This window comes from Malania oleifera, chromosome 12 (assembly GCF_029873635.1).
Source record: "Malania oleifera isolate guangnan ecotype guangnan chromosome 12, ASM2987363v1, whole genome shotgun sequence".
Lineage (NCBI taxonomy): Eukaryota > Viridiplantae > Streptophyta > Magnoliopsida > Santalales > Ximeniaceae > Malania > Malania oleifera.
In genome coordinates this window covers 77,835,151-77,850,703 of record NC_080428.1, presented here as the reverse complement: position 1 = coordinate 77,850,703, position 15,553 = coordinate 77,835,151, and the positions used below count along the sequence as shown (strand labels likewise).

Below are 15,553 nucleotides of genomic sequence, written 5' to 3'. Positions count from 1 at the left end.
GTCCCTAGATTTTGTTTGAGATGTGTATATATTGAAATACAGTGGTATAGTGTCTCTAGTATTTGTAGTAATGTGATGGATGTTTTGTATTTACAATATTGTGATTATATGTTTCCTGCTGCTTAGGCTTCCGTGTTGTGTTTTGATTTATCCCTGGTACCCACGGGTCCAGGTGTATTATGATCTGCTGAGTTGGGATTTGTGATAATGAATATATAAAAAAAAATGAGGGAAAATAAGCAAGTCGTTCCATACAGTGTATATATAGATAGATATATTTACCAGATAGATATTTTATAGATATTATACAGACCAGTATTTTATAGTAATTACAGAACATCATGTTTTCCAAAACCATAACACTTAGATATTATAGATTATTCAGTCAGATATGACAGTCAGATATTATGGTTATATATCACAGTTATTTTAGTAAGATATTATAGTATTTTCATATCAAATTTATAGTGTTATGGTTATTTTGGAATCATGAGGAAAACAGTAGGATATCTATGGAAATAGTATATACAATATCAAACCAAGAAATGTTCAGTTAGCATAGCACGGTACCGTTGCTATTTTCAAATTTGAGTGCAACCACATATCTCAGATAGTATGTGGATTCCGTCAACCATGTCTATGGAGAGATTACAGTCTCCCAAGTATTCTGGGTTGAGGAGGCCGGTTTGACGAGGTAGTTACTAGTTCCGAGCTTAAGAAAGGTTGTAGTTTGGCCAGACTAAGGATTGGTAGAGTATATTTGACTTACTTGGTAGGCCAACCAGGATTAAGTCCTGCCTACGGGCTGCACAACCCTGCCATGAGGGGTTAAATCATGACGTATAGTTTTCCAGGGTAAATATCTCAGTTATGTATATGTATACAAATTTACAGAATATCAGAAAATATAGTACGATACTAGGAGTATGAAAAAGTAAGAAAACTCATATATTACAGTTATATTTAAAACTATGATAAATGCAAGTTATACGGTGTATTGATTTACCAGTTTTTACAGTTTCAGATATTGTCAATATAATATTTATGAAACTCAATCGCCACACACTAGTAATAACATATTTTCTCTTACTGAGCGTTGTCTCATCCTAGTGGTTTAACATTTTTCAGGTGATCCAATTAGGCAAGCAAATCAGGCCCGCAAATCAGGCTCGCAGATAGAGAAATCTTTTGTACTGCCCTATTCTAAAGGGTAAGTGTGTGTTTAGGGAAATGTATTTTTGGAGTAGATGAAATTGGGGTGACGTGTAAATATGTATGTATGGTTTGGAAACACTAAATTTTGGTATTATAATTATGATTGTATGACTTTATGTTTTCCGTTGCATAAGTATGTCGATTTATGTACAGGGATACCTCAGTGCCATCTGGGCCCTGAGATGTTATAGTAGGTATTACAGGGGTATCAGAGTAAATTATAAAAAAAAATGGTGTAATTTTTGGGTTGTTACATCACGTCTCTCTCTCTCTACCCTACGACTCCCTCACTCTCTCTCTTCAATTTCGGACCCATTTTAGCCCGGTTTGACGATCAGGAACCGCCAAGATCTGGGGAAGATTCTATACAACCTAACTGGGACGGATCGTTGACTTGGGATTTTGGGGCACCATCCCAAAATCAGGGTAAGTGAGATATTTTAGGGTTTATGTGTGTATTTAGAGTATGCTAGTCTAGGAAAGGTAGTAAATAATTGTTATACTGGGTTTGAATTGATTTTATTGGGAATAATGTAATTTCAGGGTTTGGAGTTTTGAAAACCTCAAGCTTGGTTAGAATTTTAGCAGGCGTTTCGAAAATCAGGTAAGGAGAATAAGTTAAGTCAAGATTTTTATTAAATTTGAATCAATTAAACTGATATATATATATATATATATATATATATTTATTTATGAGTTCAAATGCGATTTTGAAAACCAACCGTTCAATAGGGATTTTACAAACCTAGGATATATGGTACAGTATTTTTGAATATTACGAGCGGTAGGAAATCTGAATTATTTTACGAACTAAAAATACTGTATATCTTCGGTTGTAACGACCCGAATTTAAAATGGAAATTTGAGTAATAAGAGAGAGGGAAATAAAAATAAAAATAAAAGGAGTTCGTCGACGACATTGCATTTTTGGAAGGAAAAGAAAAGGGAATAAAAACAAAATAAAATAAAGAAGGAAGCTACCAAGCTTCGTCGAAGAACACAAGGTTTCATCGACGAAGTCCTAAAGGATTTCATCGACCAACACAGGGCTTCGTCGACGAGAAAATACCGAGAGGGGTTTCGGAGCTGACTGAATTTCGTCGACGAGGAGTGGATTTCGTCGCCAAAATTTGTGAAGAACTCGTCGACGAATTCCGCCGCCTATAAATATGAAAAATCCAATTGTTTATTCATTTTTCATGCTCCTCTCTCTCCTCTTCACCCCCCTCACTCTCTCTCTCTTCGATTTTGGGCTGGTTTTACACCAGATCGAAGATCTGAGGCTACCACGACGTTCCTGGCGAAGTTCCCTACAAGGTTGCTGGAGCGGATCGTTGAGAAAACAAAGTTGGAAATCATCCCTGGGTTGAGGTAAGGCTTTTTAAACCAAATTAGACTTCATGGTAGTTATAGAAATTGACGTACGCATGAAAATACTGATATTTAATACTGAGAGTTTTGAGTTTCAGGGTGTTGATCAAGAAGTCATATGGGGGTTAGCCTAGGATATTTTGGGGGCTTTCTCAGTAGCCCGGTAAGGGAGTAAACTAAAGTAATTCTTTTCCATACAAACTACTATTGATTATGAGTAAATTTATTTTTAGAAAAGCATATGATATACCTGTATATTATAGATGAAATGTACGTTTGGGAAATACTACTATTATGATGAAACGTATATTTATGTATGAGACGATAGAAAAACACGATTTTAGAATATGAAGTATGACTTTTAACAGAGCATGTGTGGTATGAATATTATTTTATGTGAAATGAGATATGATATGTATGCTTTTACATGTAAAACACATTTTCAAGTATTTTGGAAAGACAAGTTATGCTATATTGAGTTTGACAAATATATGATAAAAGAGTTATTTTTAGAATGTAAATACTTGAAACGATTCGGCACGAGGCCATGTTTATGTTATCGGCGCGATGCCGTATTTATTATGCTATCGGCGCGAGACCGTATTATTATGTTATCGGCACGAGGCCGTATTTATGTTATTGGCGCGAGGTTATATATATATTTACTATGATTTTGGCACGAGGCTATGCGTATGATTTCGACACGAGGCCGTATCTATGTTTTTTAGGCACGAGACCATGTTGATGTTACGTATGTTCATGTATTATATGTTATTGCAACTAGGATGTTAGTTTAGTTCAGACCAAGAGCTCAGTACCGTAGCTATAGGTAGATCAGATTTGGCACAAGGTCGTATTAGTGCTAACCATCCCACGAGGGGATGAGAGATGGATAGTCGATGTGGCTTTCTAGTAAAGTGTAGACGTTCACCTGGCAGTTCGGACCAGGGTGCGGCAGGCCCATCGTACTTACGGACATATTTGATTCGGCAGTGGTCGGCCAGCTATTGTCGGGTTCCTCCTTCGGGCTGCATAACCCGTCATGGGGGGTAATACATGACATTAGCTAGCTATTCATCCTGGGTTGATTTTTCAGTATTACAGTTATAGCAGATGTTTATGTACATTATGAGTTATTAACAGATATGAAAAACGTATGATTATTCAGTATGATATGATGAACGTTTTCCGATTTATGAGATGTACTGTATATGTAAAATGCATTAAATGTTCATGTTGTCACACAACTGTATTTAGTTTACTTTCCCTTACTGAAAAGTGTCTCACCCCCAACATTAATATATTTTTCAGGAAACCCAGAGAAACCGGCGGTCAGGGCCACCGTTGAGTGATTGGTGCTTCCCTACTAGAAGGGTAAGCCCTGAGCTAGGACTAGGAGATTTTTTGGTTGCATAGTCCTAGTGTTATTTTGACTTTTTGGAGATTGTACATATGAACAGTATATTGATGTTAATAGAAAGCTCTGGTATTATGTTTTATGGATGGATGTATGAATTTTTATGTTTACTGCTGTTAGGTTTTCCGTTGTGTATGCCAGGTGTCCCCGTTACCCACGGGTTGGGGTTGACCATTTATTTATTATGTTATTTTACGAACTAAAAATACTGTATATCTTCAATTGTTTCCTAGACTGTTTTTAAATATTGAAATTGTGTGGCAGGTGAATGATTTTATGGTTTATCGTGAAACCAAATTTGAGAATGGTTGTGAAATATACTGGAACTGTTTGTGAAACATATTGGAATTGTTTGTGAAACATACTGAAACTGCTTATGAATAATGTAGGGATTTGATATGATGGTCGGGGGTTGGGTTTTATATGATGGCCAGGGACCAGGTTTTATTTGATGGCTGTGAGCTGGGTTTATTTGACGGCCAGGGGCTGGGTTTTATATGATGGTCGGGGGCCAAATTTTATTTGACGGCTGTTAGCCGGGCGTAACTAACGGCCGAGGGTCGGGTGTTTATTAAATGATAGTTGAAATGAAATGATTTATACTACTTATCTATTTACTTAAATTGCATGATATGCTTTAGGAATCCTGTAGACCAGTGTATTGTGAGCACGATACCATTGTTAGTAATTGATTATTAGACCATATGCACCCACACTGTTTTGGATAGAAGTGTAGGGGTCTTAGTCGACTGCTTGCGTGAGGTTGAAGTAAGAGGGTTGAACCTGCAACTTGAATGTGGATGCTTGCAGACGTACTTGCAGAGGATGATGTTTTGACTTTATTTTGGACTAATCACCCAGGCTTAGTCCAACTTTCAGGCTGCACAACCCATGTCATGGGGGAAGTAAATGACGTTAATCACAGGGAGTTGTCTTATATGTATATCTGTGGATTTACGTAAATGGTATTAAATATTTACTGTACTGGTTTATACTATGGAAAGGAAAAAGATATTTTCAACTGTATGGAATGACTATATGTTTTTAAATGATATTTTCAGTTAAATGAGGAACTGATTATTTTCAGTATACACTAAAATTTATATTGGTCACATATTGATTTTAACTTAGTCTTCCTTACTGAGAAGTGTCTCACCCCAATATACAAATTATCTTTTCAGGAACATCTCAGGATCGAGCTTAGCGAGTTCCGGGGTTGGGTGGTAGCTAGTTTTATTTGTGAAGGTCTATAAGATGTTTTATGGGTTTTAGTTATGTTTAAAGTCCTCGATTATGTTTTATGGTTGATGGGACTGGGTTGACTTTGTACTGTACTATGGTTTGTAATAAGGATATTGGGAGACTCTTATGTATGTTACAAGTTTAGAACTCAGATATTATATTTTGGAGAATGTGTTACTTTTTCGCTGCAATTATATTATGAATATGGTATTAGGTACGCATACGTTACTTAAGTAGCATCCCGAGCTCCACATGGTGGGTTGGCGTGTTACATTGGGCACGTGGTTTCACAAAGTCACAACCCCATATGATTGTTTAGGGTCTTTTTGGTATTCTTGCTATTTTCTATTTTTTGTTTTTGTTTTTCTATAATGAAAAAACATATTACAAAAATACGTTTATTTTTTGTGGAAACTTTCTACTTTCATTGCCGGTTTTTAGCTATTGGTCAAAAAAACGAAAACTGGATTTTATGATTTTCAGTTATTTTGACAACTTATCAGAAATTTTAATATCCAGAAATAGTTTTTTTGAATTAAATTATTCATTTTATACACTTTTAGATTAAAATCAAAATTAAATGATTATATAAATTTAAAACTAATTAAAAGAAAATTATACATAAATTTCAAAAAAATAAAATAAAATAAAATCAATTACAAAATACTTTTACTATTTTTCAATTATCATGTCCAATAAATTTTTTATTGTCAAGTAAATTTTGAAATTAGAACAATTAAGTAAAATAATTATGAAAAATTTTTATTTTTATTTTTTTGTAATAATTTTTTAATGTGCATTATTTATAATTTTATTATTTTAATCACATTTTTTATAATATTTTGATTTATAATGATAATGAATATTTTTAATTAAATTTTTAATTTGTATTAGCTTTATAAATGTTAACCAAACAAGTTGTTAGTTTCTTATTTTTAGATTTTATTTTTAGATTTTAATTACAATTTGTTTACTTTAGAAAATGAGAAGTCAAAATATTGGGTTTTTATATGTGATTCAATAAATTTGTTCGTGTTTAATCATGAAAAACATGATATACTGAAAATTTGTATATATAAAACAAAAGAAAAGAAAATGCATGCTTATATATATGTGATGGATTTAATATACTACAATATAAATTTCAGTCAAATGATTAGATAATTTGATATTATTTTTAAAATAAAAATACAATATTCTTTCAAAAAAAAATTAGGTTTCTTATGTTAACTATTAATAAGTTATTAAAAAAAGAATAAAAATAAAATGAGTTGAGAATACAAAATTGATTAAAATAATTATTGATTTTTTTTTTTTTTATTAAAAGAGGGCAGCACCTTCTTTTATTTATTGATATTGCCTCACTTTTGACGAAAAAATACCGTGGTTACAAGACAAGTAAAAGGGAGAATATAGATAAAGAAAATAAAACCCTCCTAAAACATTAAACAAATCAAAAATACCAAACAAAATTCGAAAAATAAACTAACGACGAAATGATTAAATTACTCACTGATAATATGATAGTAGGAAAAAAAATTTTTTAATGATTCTTTTTAAATTTTAATTATTAAATAATTACAAAAATGTCACATTATTTTTAATTTTCAAGTTTATATAGAAAATTTAAAAAGCATCTCTTCATTATTTTTTAAAATTTCTAATTCTTACTTTGCGGAGTATGGAATTCTATCTTCAAATCAAGTTTGTGTGATTATGTACAAAGTTTATTTTAAATTTACACAAATGCAAATTCAAATCCCAAAATCTATGATTCTAAATATTACCTTATATAAATTTTTAAAAAATTAAAAAATAAGTTATCTTTCTTATAATTATTTTGAAATCTAGAAATAAAAAATAAAAACTATTTTACTCATTTATATAAATTATTTATTTTTAATTTTTTTAATATAAATTGTGAAGCTTTTAAAAGGAAACTAAAATTTTTATAGGTCATTGAAAAGCTAAAAGTTAGAAAATAAAAAATATTTTGTATAATTAAACGGACTCCTATTTTTTTTTCTTTTTAACAGAAAATTATATAAGCTGCATCGAGTGTATTAGCTACTAGACCAAGTTAATAAAAAGCCGATATTATCTGTGACGTCCTCTCAAGTTTAAGTTTCATGATTATAAAGATGAATCCTTAAACAGAGATTCATATATATATATATATATATAGAGAGAGAGAGAGAGAGAGAGAGAGAGAGAGACGAATATTGACCGGGTCGATCCCTCCACCCTCCACGACCCGCCGCCCGCCGCCATCTACGTCGCACCTCCAGGAAAAAATTCCTTTCGGGTTGACATGGACTAATCTCATTGTTCATCTATCGACTAAAGAACTGCTCTCTCTCTCTCTCTCTCTCTCTCTCTCTCCGCTTAGGAACATCTCAGCAGCTTAAAACTCTTCGTCTCATTCCTCGACCCATCTTCCTTCTTCCCCACGTTCTCCTTGTTTTCTCTCCGATTAGTGGTTGCTGCACGGTTCGTCGATTCCCGTAAATTTATTCTCTGCAACTTTTCACCCAACTTCCGATGTCATCTTTTCTCTCGATTTCTCTCATTTTTCCGCAAACCCATTACTTTCTATTACTTCTCTTGGCTTGTTTCTCCGTACAATTGCAGCCCTCCTGTTCGAATCCAAGAGACACAGATGCAGCTCTCATATGCAGCAACGCCACCGCCCCGGCATCCGAGCGCCCAGCTTTCACCGCTAATTACGTGGCGGCGTTAGACGCCGTGACCCAGGGAGTCGTCGCGCGGGGATACGCCACCGCCGTCAAAGGCACCGGCAACAACACGGTGTACGCGTTCAGTGAGTGCATGAAAGATCTCTCGGCGTCGGATTGTAACCTCTGCTTCTCCATGGGCAAGGCCCAGGTCATGCGGTGCCTCCCTTTCAGTTTGGGTACGCGCGGGGGAAGGCTTTTCTATGATGGGTGTTACCTAAGGTTCGACGATTACATGTTCTTCAACGAAATATTGAGTGCCCAAGACAGGACTGAGTGCGGGAAAGCTGAATTTGAGGGGAATAGGGCTGTTTTTGGGGCTAATGCGATGCAATTGGTGCGAAATTTGAGCGTTGAAGCACCGAAGAATGGTGGGTTCTTTGTGGGGTCTGTGAATCGGGGGAATGTATCGGCTTATGGGTTGGCTCAGTGCTGGAAGTTCGTGCAGGGGAAAGCTTGCGAGAAGTGCTTGGTGGATGCGGTTGATGAAATTGGTTCGTGTACTCCCAAGGTAGAAGGGAGGGTGTTGAATGCTGGGTGTTACTTGAGGTACTCAACTCAGAAGTTTTATAACAATTCCACCATTGATGCAGCAGAAAACAGGGGAGGTAAGTCTCTGTTTTATTTTTCATCGTTTCTGGCATTCAGATATTCTTTTTGGGCAATCAACTTAGCCAACATGTTTCTAGGTTATATTTGTTCATAGCCTGTATTAAACAGTCGTCAAATTTGAATTTGTAGGAAGTGTTTGGATAATTTCACTGTTGTTTGAGTATTATATTTGAAGATTTCCTTAAAAAAGAGAAAATTTTGGAGTTTTTTTTTTTTTTTTTTTTTAAATACTAGTTTCGTAAGAGAAGTCTAATTTGATAAATATGGTATAATATTACATAAGCCTGAGTTGAAGACCTGTAATGGAAGTAGCAAAATATTGGATTGAGATGGTAAACTAGTAGCATTCTTTGTTTAAACTTGCGTGCTTGTTATTTCTCTATGGTTTTCCTTTAAAAGATTCTAAAGATTTTACTTCCAAGCGTTGCAAAATATTTGCTCAGTTTCCTTTGTCCTGCTGTATGGACAAGTTTGAAATGGGAAATGTTAATTAATATTGGATTATAGTTGAAAAAAAAAATGTATCATGTTTAGAACTCATTTCAATTTCAATCACCTTATGAGAACCTAAAATTAATTCTTGCTTTTGTGCTGAGTAATCTGTTGATGGAGTCATATACTGATGGTTGTTAGGACACCGCCACTTAGTCATTATCCTTCCAGTAATTTCCTCAAATCTAGCTCTTCTGCTGATTGTCGTATCTGCTGCTGCTTTTATGGGGAAGATAATTACGGAGAGGAGGAGAGGTACCTACATTTGAAACTTTGGTTCTAAATTTTCTTTGTTATTATCTGTAATTTCACTCAGATGGATTTCGGATTTGCTTCAGGGAGGAAGCAGCTAGGTGCTTTGTTTGCCACTTTAAATAAGTCCAAACTCAATTTTTCATATGAAACTCTTGAAAGGGCCACAAATTACTTTCATCATTCCAATAAACTGGGACAAGGAGGATCTGGTTCAGTTTACAAAGTAATTGCTGATTTCTGAATTATATGCTTTACCAAAAATTAGTTATGTGATAGTCGAGCTAATTCATTAAATCTTTTGTGAATCAGGGTGTTTTGCCAGATGGGAAGACTGTTGCCATAAAGAGGCTCTTTTTCAATACAGGACAATGGGCAGACCATTTCTTCAATGAAGTCAACCTGATCAGTGGCATCCATCACAAAAATCTTGTAATGCTGTTGGGATGCAGCATTACAGGTCCAGAAAGCCTTCTTGTTTATGAATTTGTGCCAAATCAAAGCCTTTATGATCACCTACTCGGTTGTTTTCTCATCAATGGATCCTATCCAGTTAACAATATTTCAGTTTTCTAAATGTTTATTAATATGATTCAGGTGAAAGGAATGTTCGGCCGCTGAGTTGGGAAGTGAGGTATAACATCATATTGGATACAGCTGAGGGCTTGGCCTATCTTCATGAGGAATCAAAGTTGAGGATAATACATAGAGACATAAAAGTAAGCAACATTCTGCTTGAGGAGGATTTTACAGCAAAGATTGCCGATTTTGGGCTTGCTAGATTATTTCCTGAAGATAGGACTCACATCAGCACTGCTATTGCTGGCACACTGTAAGGACATTATTTCAAATAATGTTATAAATATTTTTCCTTCTGTTTTCACTTTTCACCGACTTGAAGGCTACGTTTGGAACTCAGAAAATATTAGGGAAAGGAAAATATCAAGGAATTCATATTTTCATGTTTGGTTATCAAGGAAAATGAAAAAGAAAATAAAAATATATTAAAATATTTAAACAAAAATTTATTTTACACACCATTGATATTTAATTTTTCTTAATTTTTAGTCATATGAAAACAAACTTTCATTTTTGATAATATTTGACATAGATGGAAAATGCAAGGGAAAATAAGTTTCCTCGTTATTTTCCTTTCTTTTACTTTTTCCAAACAAAATCTTTGATCCAAATGGACCCTAAATAAGAGAAGCAATTAGGAACCCAAATATCTAACTTGTAAGTGTTTTGAGAGAAGTAATTGAGGTAGGACAAAAGTGTAGGCTGAGGATGTTCTTATTAACCATAAACTTGACACTAATGTGACCAACTTCTGAGTACATGAGTTTTATTTATGGTAGGAGTAGAAAGCACAGCAGAGACCAGAGAACCCTTATTTTGGGCAGTGGCCCTACGCACATACAAGTGCAAAAATGCATATGAATCTCATCAATACCTAATTTGTCCCGATGAAGCAGCCATTTCAATATTTTGGTGAGGAATGACACTTGCCAAAAAATGGAACAACCTTTCTTTTTTTGATTGGTAAAAGTAAATATATATGGAACAACCTTTCTTGTTAATAACCAAGGTAGCCAAAGCATTGGTTTTCCTTAAGTGCCTTCTCAAGAAAGGTGGAAATGAAGGATAATTTGTGAAGAAGAATTTGGTTAATCTTGCCAATTACATAGGCCAACTTCCGAGGAAATTGGATTGACCCTCCAACAATATGCATCAGGATCCGAGTCAAACTCAATCAGCATAGGACCTTCATTTTCACCCTACCAAAATCCGGTGACAATTTCTGTAGGTTTTGAAGTTATTAACATGGATCTTGATTAAATGTTCTCAATAGAAAAAGGGATTTGTTTCCAGCCTTTCTTAATTGTTGGGTTACCACTTTAACTAAAAGCTTAAGCTGTTAGGTTGTGGACCTACAATGTATATCAAGCCTTAACACTCCCCCACACATGTGACTCTATAGCACATGGAGAGATAGACACATGATGATAACACCCATGATAGGGATACAATAATTTTTTAAACACCATACAATAAATGCGGGCAACAAGGCAGGACCTCTTATTAATTAGCTCTGATACCATGTTGGATTATCACTTTATCTAAAAGCTCAAGCTGTTAGGTTGTGGGCCAACAATATATATTGAGCCTTAACATAATGTTTTGTATACTTCTTAGCAATGGTTCAGGCACATTACAGCTCCTGCTTTGAGGTCACTATGCCTTAAACAACCCATAATAACCAATAATATCAGTGGCTTTGTTACCTAGTGAATACATAATTCAGCTTCAGTCAGGAGCATATAGTGTAAAGTGTACTGTGTGTAGAGATGTCAGCTCCTCTTGAAAAGATATATTCTAATTTCTAGATCATGGTTCTCTTTCTTTGGGAGTGTGTTACCAGTTACACCTTTCTTTAAGGTTCAGTAAAATATTCTTGATACTGCAGGATATGAGTCCATAATTTAAAGCAATGCACATATTGCGTTCTAGTCCTCAATTTGGGAATATTACATATTATATTCATTTTTCCTTTTCGTAAGCTGTTTCTGATTAACATGATTTTTGATCCCATGGTTTTACATTCCATTTCTGTTCCTATATAATATTAGATTCATTATTTCTGTTCAGATATCTAAATAGTAATCGAAAATTCACCAAATTCACATCTATAGGGGCTACATGGCACCGGAATATGTAGTTTGCGGCATATTGACTGAAAAGGCAGACATCTATAGTTTTGGTGTTCTTGTGATTGAAGTTGTCAGTGGAAAAAGGAACAACTCCTTGGCAGAGGATTCATTGTCTGTTCTGCAAATGGTACCTACTTTTACCCTGACTCAGGCATAGCAGATCGCGCCTGTTCCTTTGATATAATTTTTTTTCTTTCAGTTTCTTACTCTTCAATATCGGCAAATAATCTACTTAAGGGGCCCTAGATCTCATGTCTAGTGGTAAAACTGTCGGAGGGGTGGGTTGAATTTTGAAGGTCTATTGTTCCAGTCTCCCTATCTCTCTAAAAACAAATGATATTCTTCACTTCTTTCTTCTTGTGTAGCTTTGGAATCTTTATGGAACTGGAAGACTCCGTGATGCTGTTGATCCAGTCCTGGAGAGTACATTTCAAGAAGAGCAGGCATCTAGTTTACTCAAAATAGGCTTACTTTGTGTACAAGCTTCTGCAGAATTGCGCCCATCAATGTCAGTTGTAGTGAAAATGCTTAATGGTAACCATGAAATTCCTCAGCCAACACAACCACCATTTCTCAATCCTAGTGCTACATCAACTCCACCATTAGTGAGTCCCTCTTATCCCAAGTCTAACTCCCCGTATTCTGGAAATGACATGATAGAAAGCTGGATAGAGCCAAGATGAACAGTTCCAAAACATTCTTCAAACTATACATTTTTTTATTCAAAATGATTTCTGGGGACCCAATTTAAACCAGGCTGCGCTGCTCCTGACTGAAGTGCATTTGACTTTATGGGATATTCTTTGGTTTCAATTTCACCTTTTGCTTGGCAGGACGTCGAAAGGGGAGTTTTTCCAAGCTGAGCTGTTTCAAGTAGCTCTGTCACCTGTTTGTAATGGATCTAATGGATTCATGTATAGCTGGATCCGGTTGCAGTTGGGCATCCTAAGCTTGATTATGTGTGAAGATATGACAATTAAGTTTCATTGTTCTTGGCATTCTTCATGTTCTAGCTTAGTAGAAAGGCATAGTTAGAGACCTGTAAAGCTACTTATTCTTTGGCATTATGTGATCTCTTGAGAAACTTCATTGTACAAGGAAAATCTGCCTTCTGTAAACTGTGTAAATGACAATTCATCATTTGAAAAATAGTTGTAACCAGATTATGCAATTTATGGTTGTGCATCCTGATCTTTTCTTTAGGGTTCTGCTATTGTCATTTTTCCAAGCCAGTTGTCCAAGTTGTACTCTTTTGTATTCTATATTTCTTTTGTAATCCTCAGCTCTTCTAGATTTTTTTTTTTTTTGAAATAGGAAGATTATTTCTAGAGCTGTTTTGTTGTTGCTGTAGTGTTTTGTCTGAGTATGCGCCATGAGCTGGTCAGGCTAAGGGGACAAGCAAAACAATCCATTATAAGCCTTCTCTTCCTGGCTCCTGCATTGGCCAGTATAATATTCAATCAATCAATTGGAGTTAAATGAAATAGAAGTGAAATGAAACGAAGAATTATATTGCAAATTGTGATATTATAAGGACCAATTATATTCAATTCCACTCTTTTCTGGCATACCAAACAAATCATAGTTTGAAATTAAAATGGATCCTCTCTCTCTCTCTCTCTCTCTCTCTCATACACAAACATAAATGCCCAAATATGTCGTAAGTTTATGCACACAAGGAATCAAAAGAAAAAAATGAAATAAAAAAAAGAGCACATGATTTATGTAATTCGGCAATATGACTAAGTCTATGAAATTTTCCCAGAATTTCAACCATATAGTAATTGAAAAAACCATATAGGTTTCCACAATACAATCTCAACAAATATCCCAAATGCATTCATATAATAATATATCTAAATCACATACTTACATTGTGCCTTAAGTGCTTGTTTGGATCAAGGATTTTGTTTAAGAAAAGAAAAGAAAAGGAAAATAAGAAGGAAATGTATTTTCCATTGTATTTTCTCTCTACATCAAATAGTGTTAAAAAATAAAAATTTGTTGTAATATGATTAAAAATTAAGAAAAATAAAATGTTATTCCTGTGTAAAATCAAAAGTTTATTCATTAATTTGTTACATATTTTATTTTCCTTCTTACTTTGCTCGATAACTAAACATATAAAAATAAATTTCTATATATTTGTCTTTCTTTTCCTTTACATTTTCCGAGTTCTAAACATGCTTTAAAGTAACTAGTGTAGCACTTTCCTATTAACGACACGTCATTCACTCTTTATACTGTTGCCGGCCGAAATATACATTTCTATACGTGGGTGATTCACCTTTTTTTTTTTTTTTATTTACATGGTAACTCCTGCTCATCAACGCCCTCCACGAGGACCCCTCTGTCGACACCAAACCCATGGGTCGACGACCTTCTCCCCTGATGCGTCTCCCTCTAAATTCGGATGCAGTCACGGTTTCCATCAGCCGGTTGAACGTTCGGCCAATTTGCCCCTCATGACACATCTCGGGTTACCAACCACAGTCAACTGCTGGCTTACTGGGTCAACCTAGGTTACCAACCACAATCAACTGCTGGCTTACTGAGTGCATCTACCAGGAATTGAACCCCGATACTCCTACTTGAATGCCTGCTTTTTTCCACCGCGCCATGCCCGTGAAGGCGGCTAGTGATTCACCTCATCTCCACCAATAGATGACCCAAATCAAATGCTTGATCGCCTAATTGCTTCAATATCCCTAATTTGTTATATTATGGTCAATTATGCGAATTTGTCATATCATGAATGCAAATTTGACTAGAAACCCTCATGAGTTATTATTATCCTGCTTACAATTAAAAATATGAGATAGTTAATTTAGTTATATGCATTTTTTGGTTGGTGTAATATGCATCAATTCTGCATAAGCACAAGTCATCCGGCAATATATATATAAAATCTTATATTATCTGTCATATACATAAAATAAAACATATAATATGAAAATGAAAATTTAAATTCAATGCTTGGAGACATGCAGGAAGCGAGAATTCGAATTTCCAGCTCCAAACGTGTACGCATGATTTCAACTTGTACGCAGTGGCAGACCCTCCCAGGATTATACAATGTGTGTGGACCTAACAAAAGTCGAGGGAGAAGAAGGGAAGCAGGGTCCTGGACTAGTAGTTGTACTGCACGGACGGCGACCTTCCACGCTAATTAGTAATTGCTGTTTATATTCTTTGACGACCTCAATGCTTGACTTCCTAATGCATGTTTGTTTAGTTTGCCGGTTTAACAAAATTTTAATGCATGTTCAAATCAATATTTTAGCAATTTGATTTTTTCTTTTGGAGAATTCTTTGTCATTAGAATGCCTTAAATTATTATTTTTCTTTTTTGTTTTTATTAGTAATGCAGCATAGAATATAAATGATAAGGAGGTCTATGAAAGGACACCGAGACGAAGAAAGAGTTACTCAAAATAATAAAGGACTTGTAGCTCATGAGTAAAGGAGTAAGATGAAGATGTATAACCCTATGCTATAATTCCTTC

At 34.8% G+C, this 15,553-nt stretch overlaps 1 protein-coding gene across 8 annotated transcripts; it reads left to right on the top strand.

Moving 5' to 3' along the window:
* The first annotated feature begins 7,441 nt into the window (after nt 1–7,441).
* On the top strand, nt 7,442–15,347 carry LOC131144499 (cysteine-rich receptor-like protein kinase 3). Of its 8 annotated transcripts, none has more exons than XM_058093185.1 (8): nt 7,442–8,588; nt 9,226–9,339; nt 9,423–9,562; nt 9,649–9,859; nt 9,934–10,168; nt 12,030–12,174; nt 12,413–12,652; nt 12,881–13,218. In XM_058093185.1, exons 1-8 carry the CDS (start codon nt 7,787–7,789, stop codon nt 12,908–12,910), a joined length of 1,917 nt encoding a protein of 638 aa, XP_057949168.1. In that variant the 5' UTR covers nt 7,442–7,786; the 3' UTR covers nt 12,911–13,218. The 8 variants fall into 8 exon arrangements, with proteins under 8 accessions (XP_057949168.1, XP_057949171.1, XP_057949170.1 ...); XM_058093187.1 differs by having other exon boundaries at nt 7,447–8,588; nt 9,649–9,796; XM_058093184.1 differs by having other exon boundaries at nt 7,454–8,588; nt 12,413–13,218.
* Nucleotides 15,348–15,553: the final 206 nt, after the last annotated feature.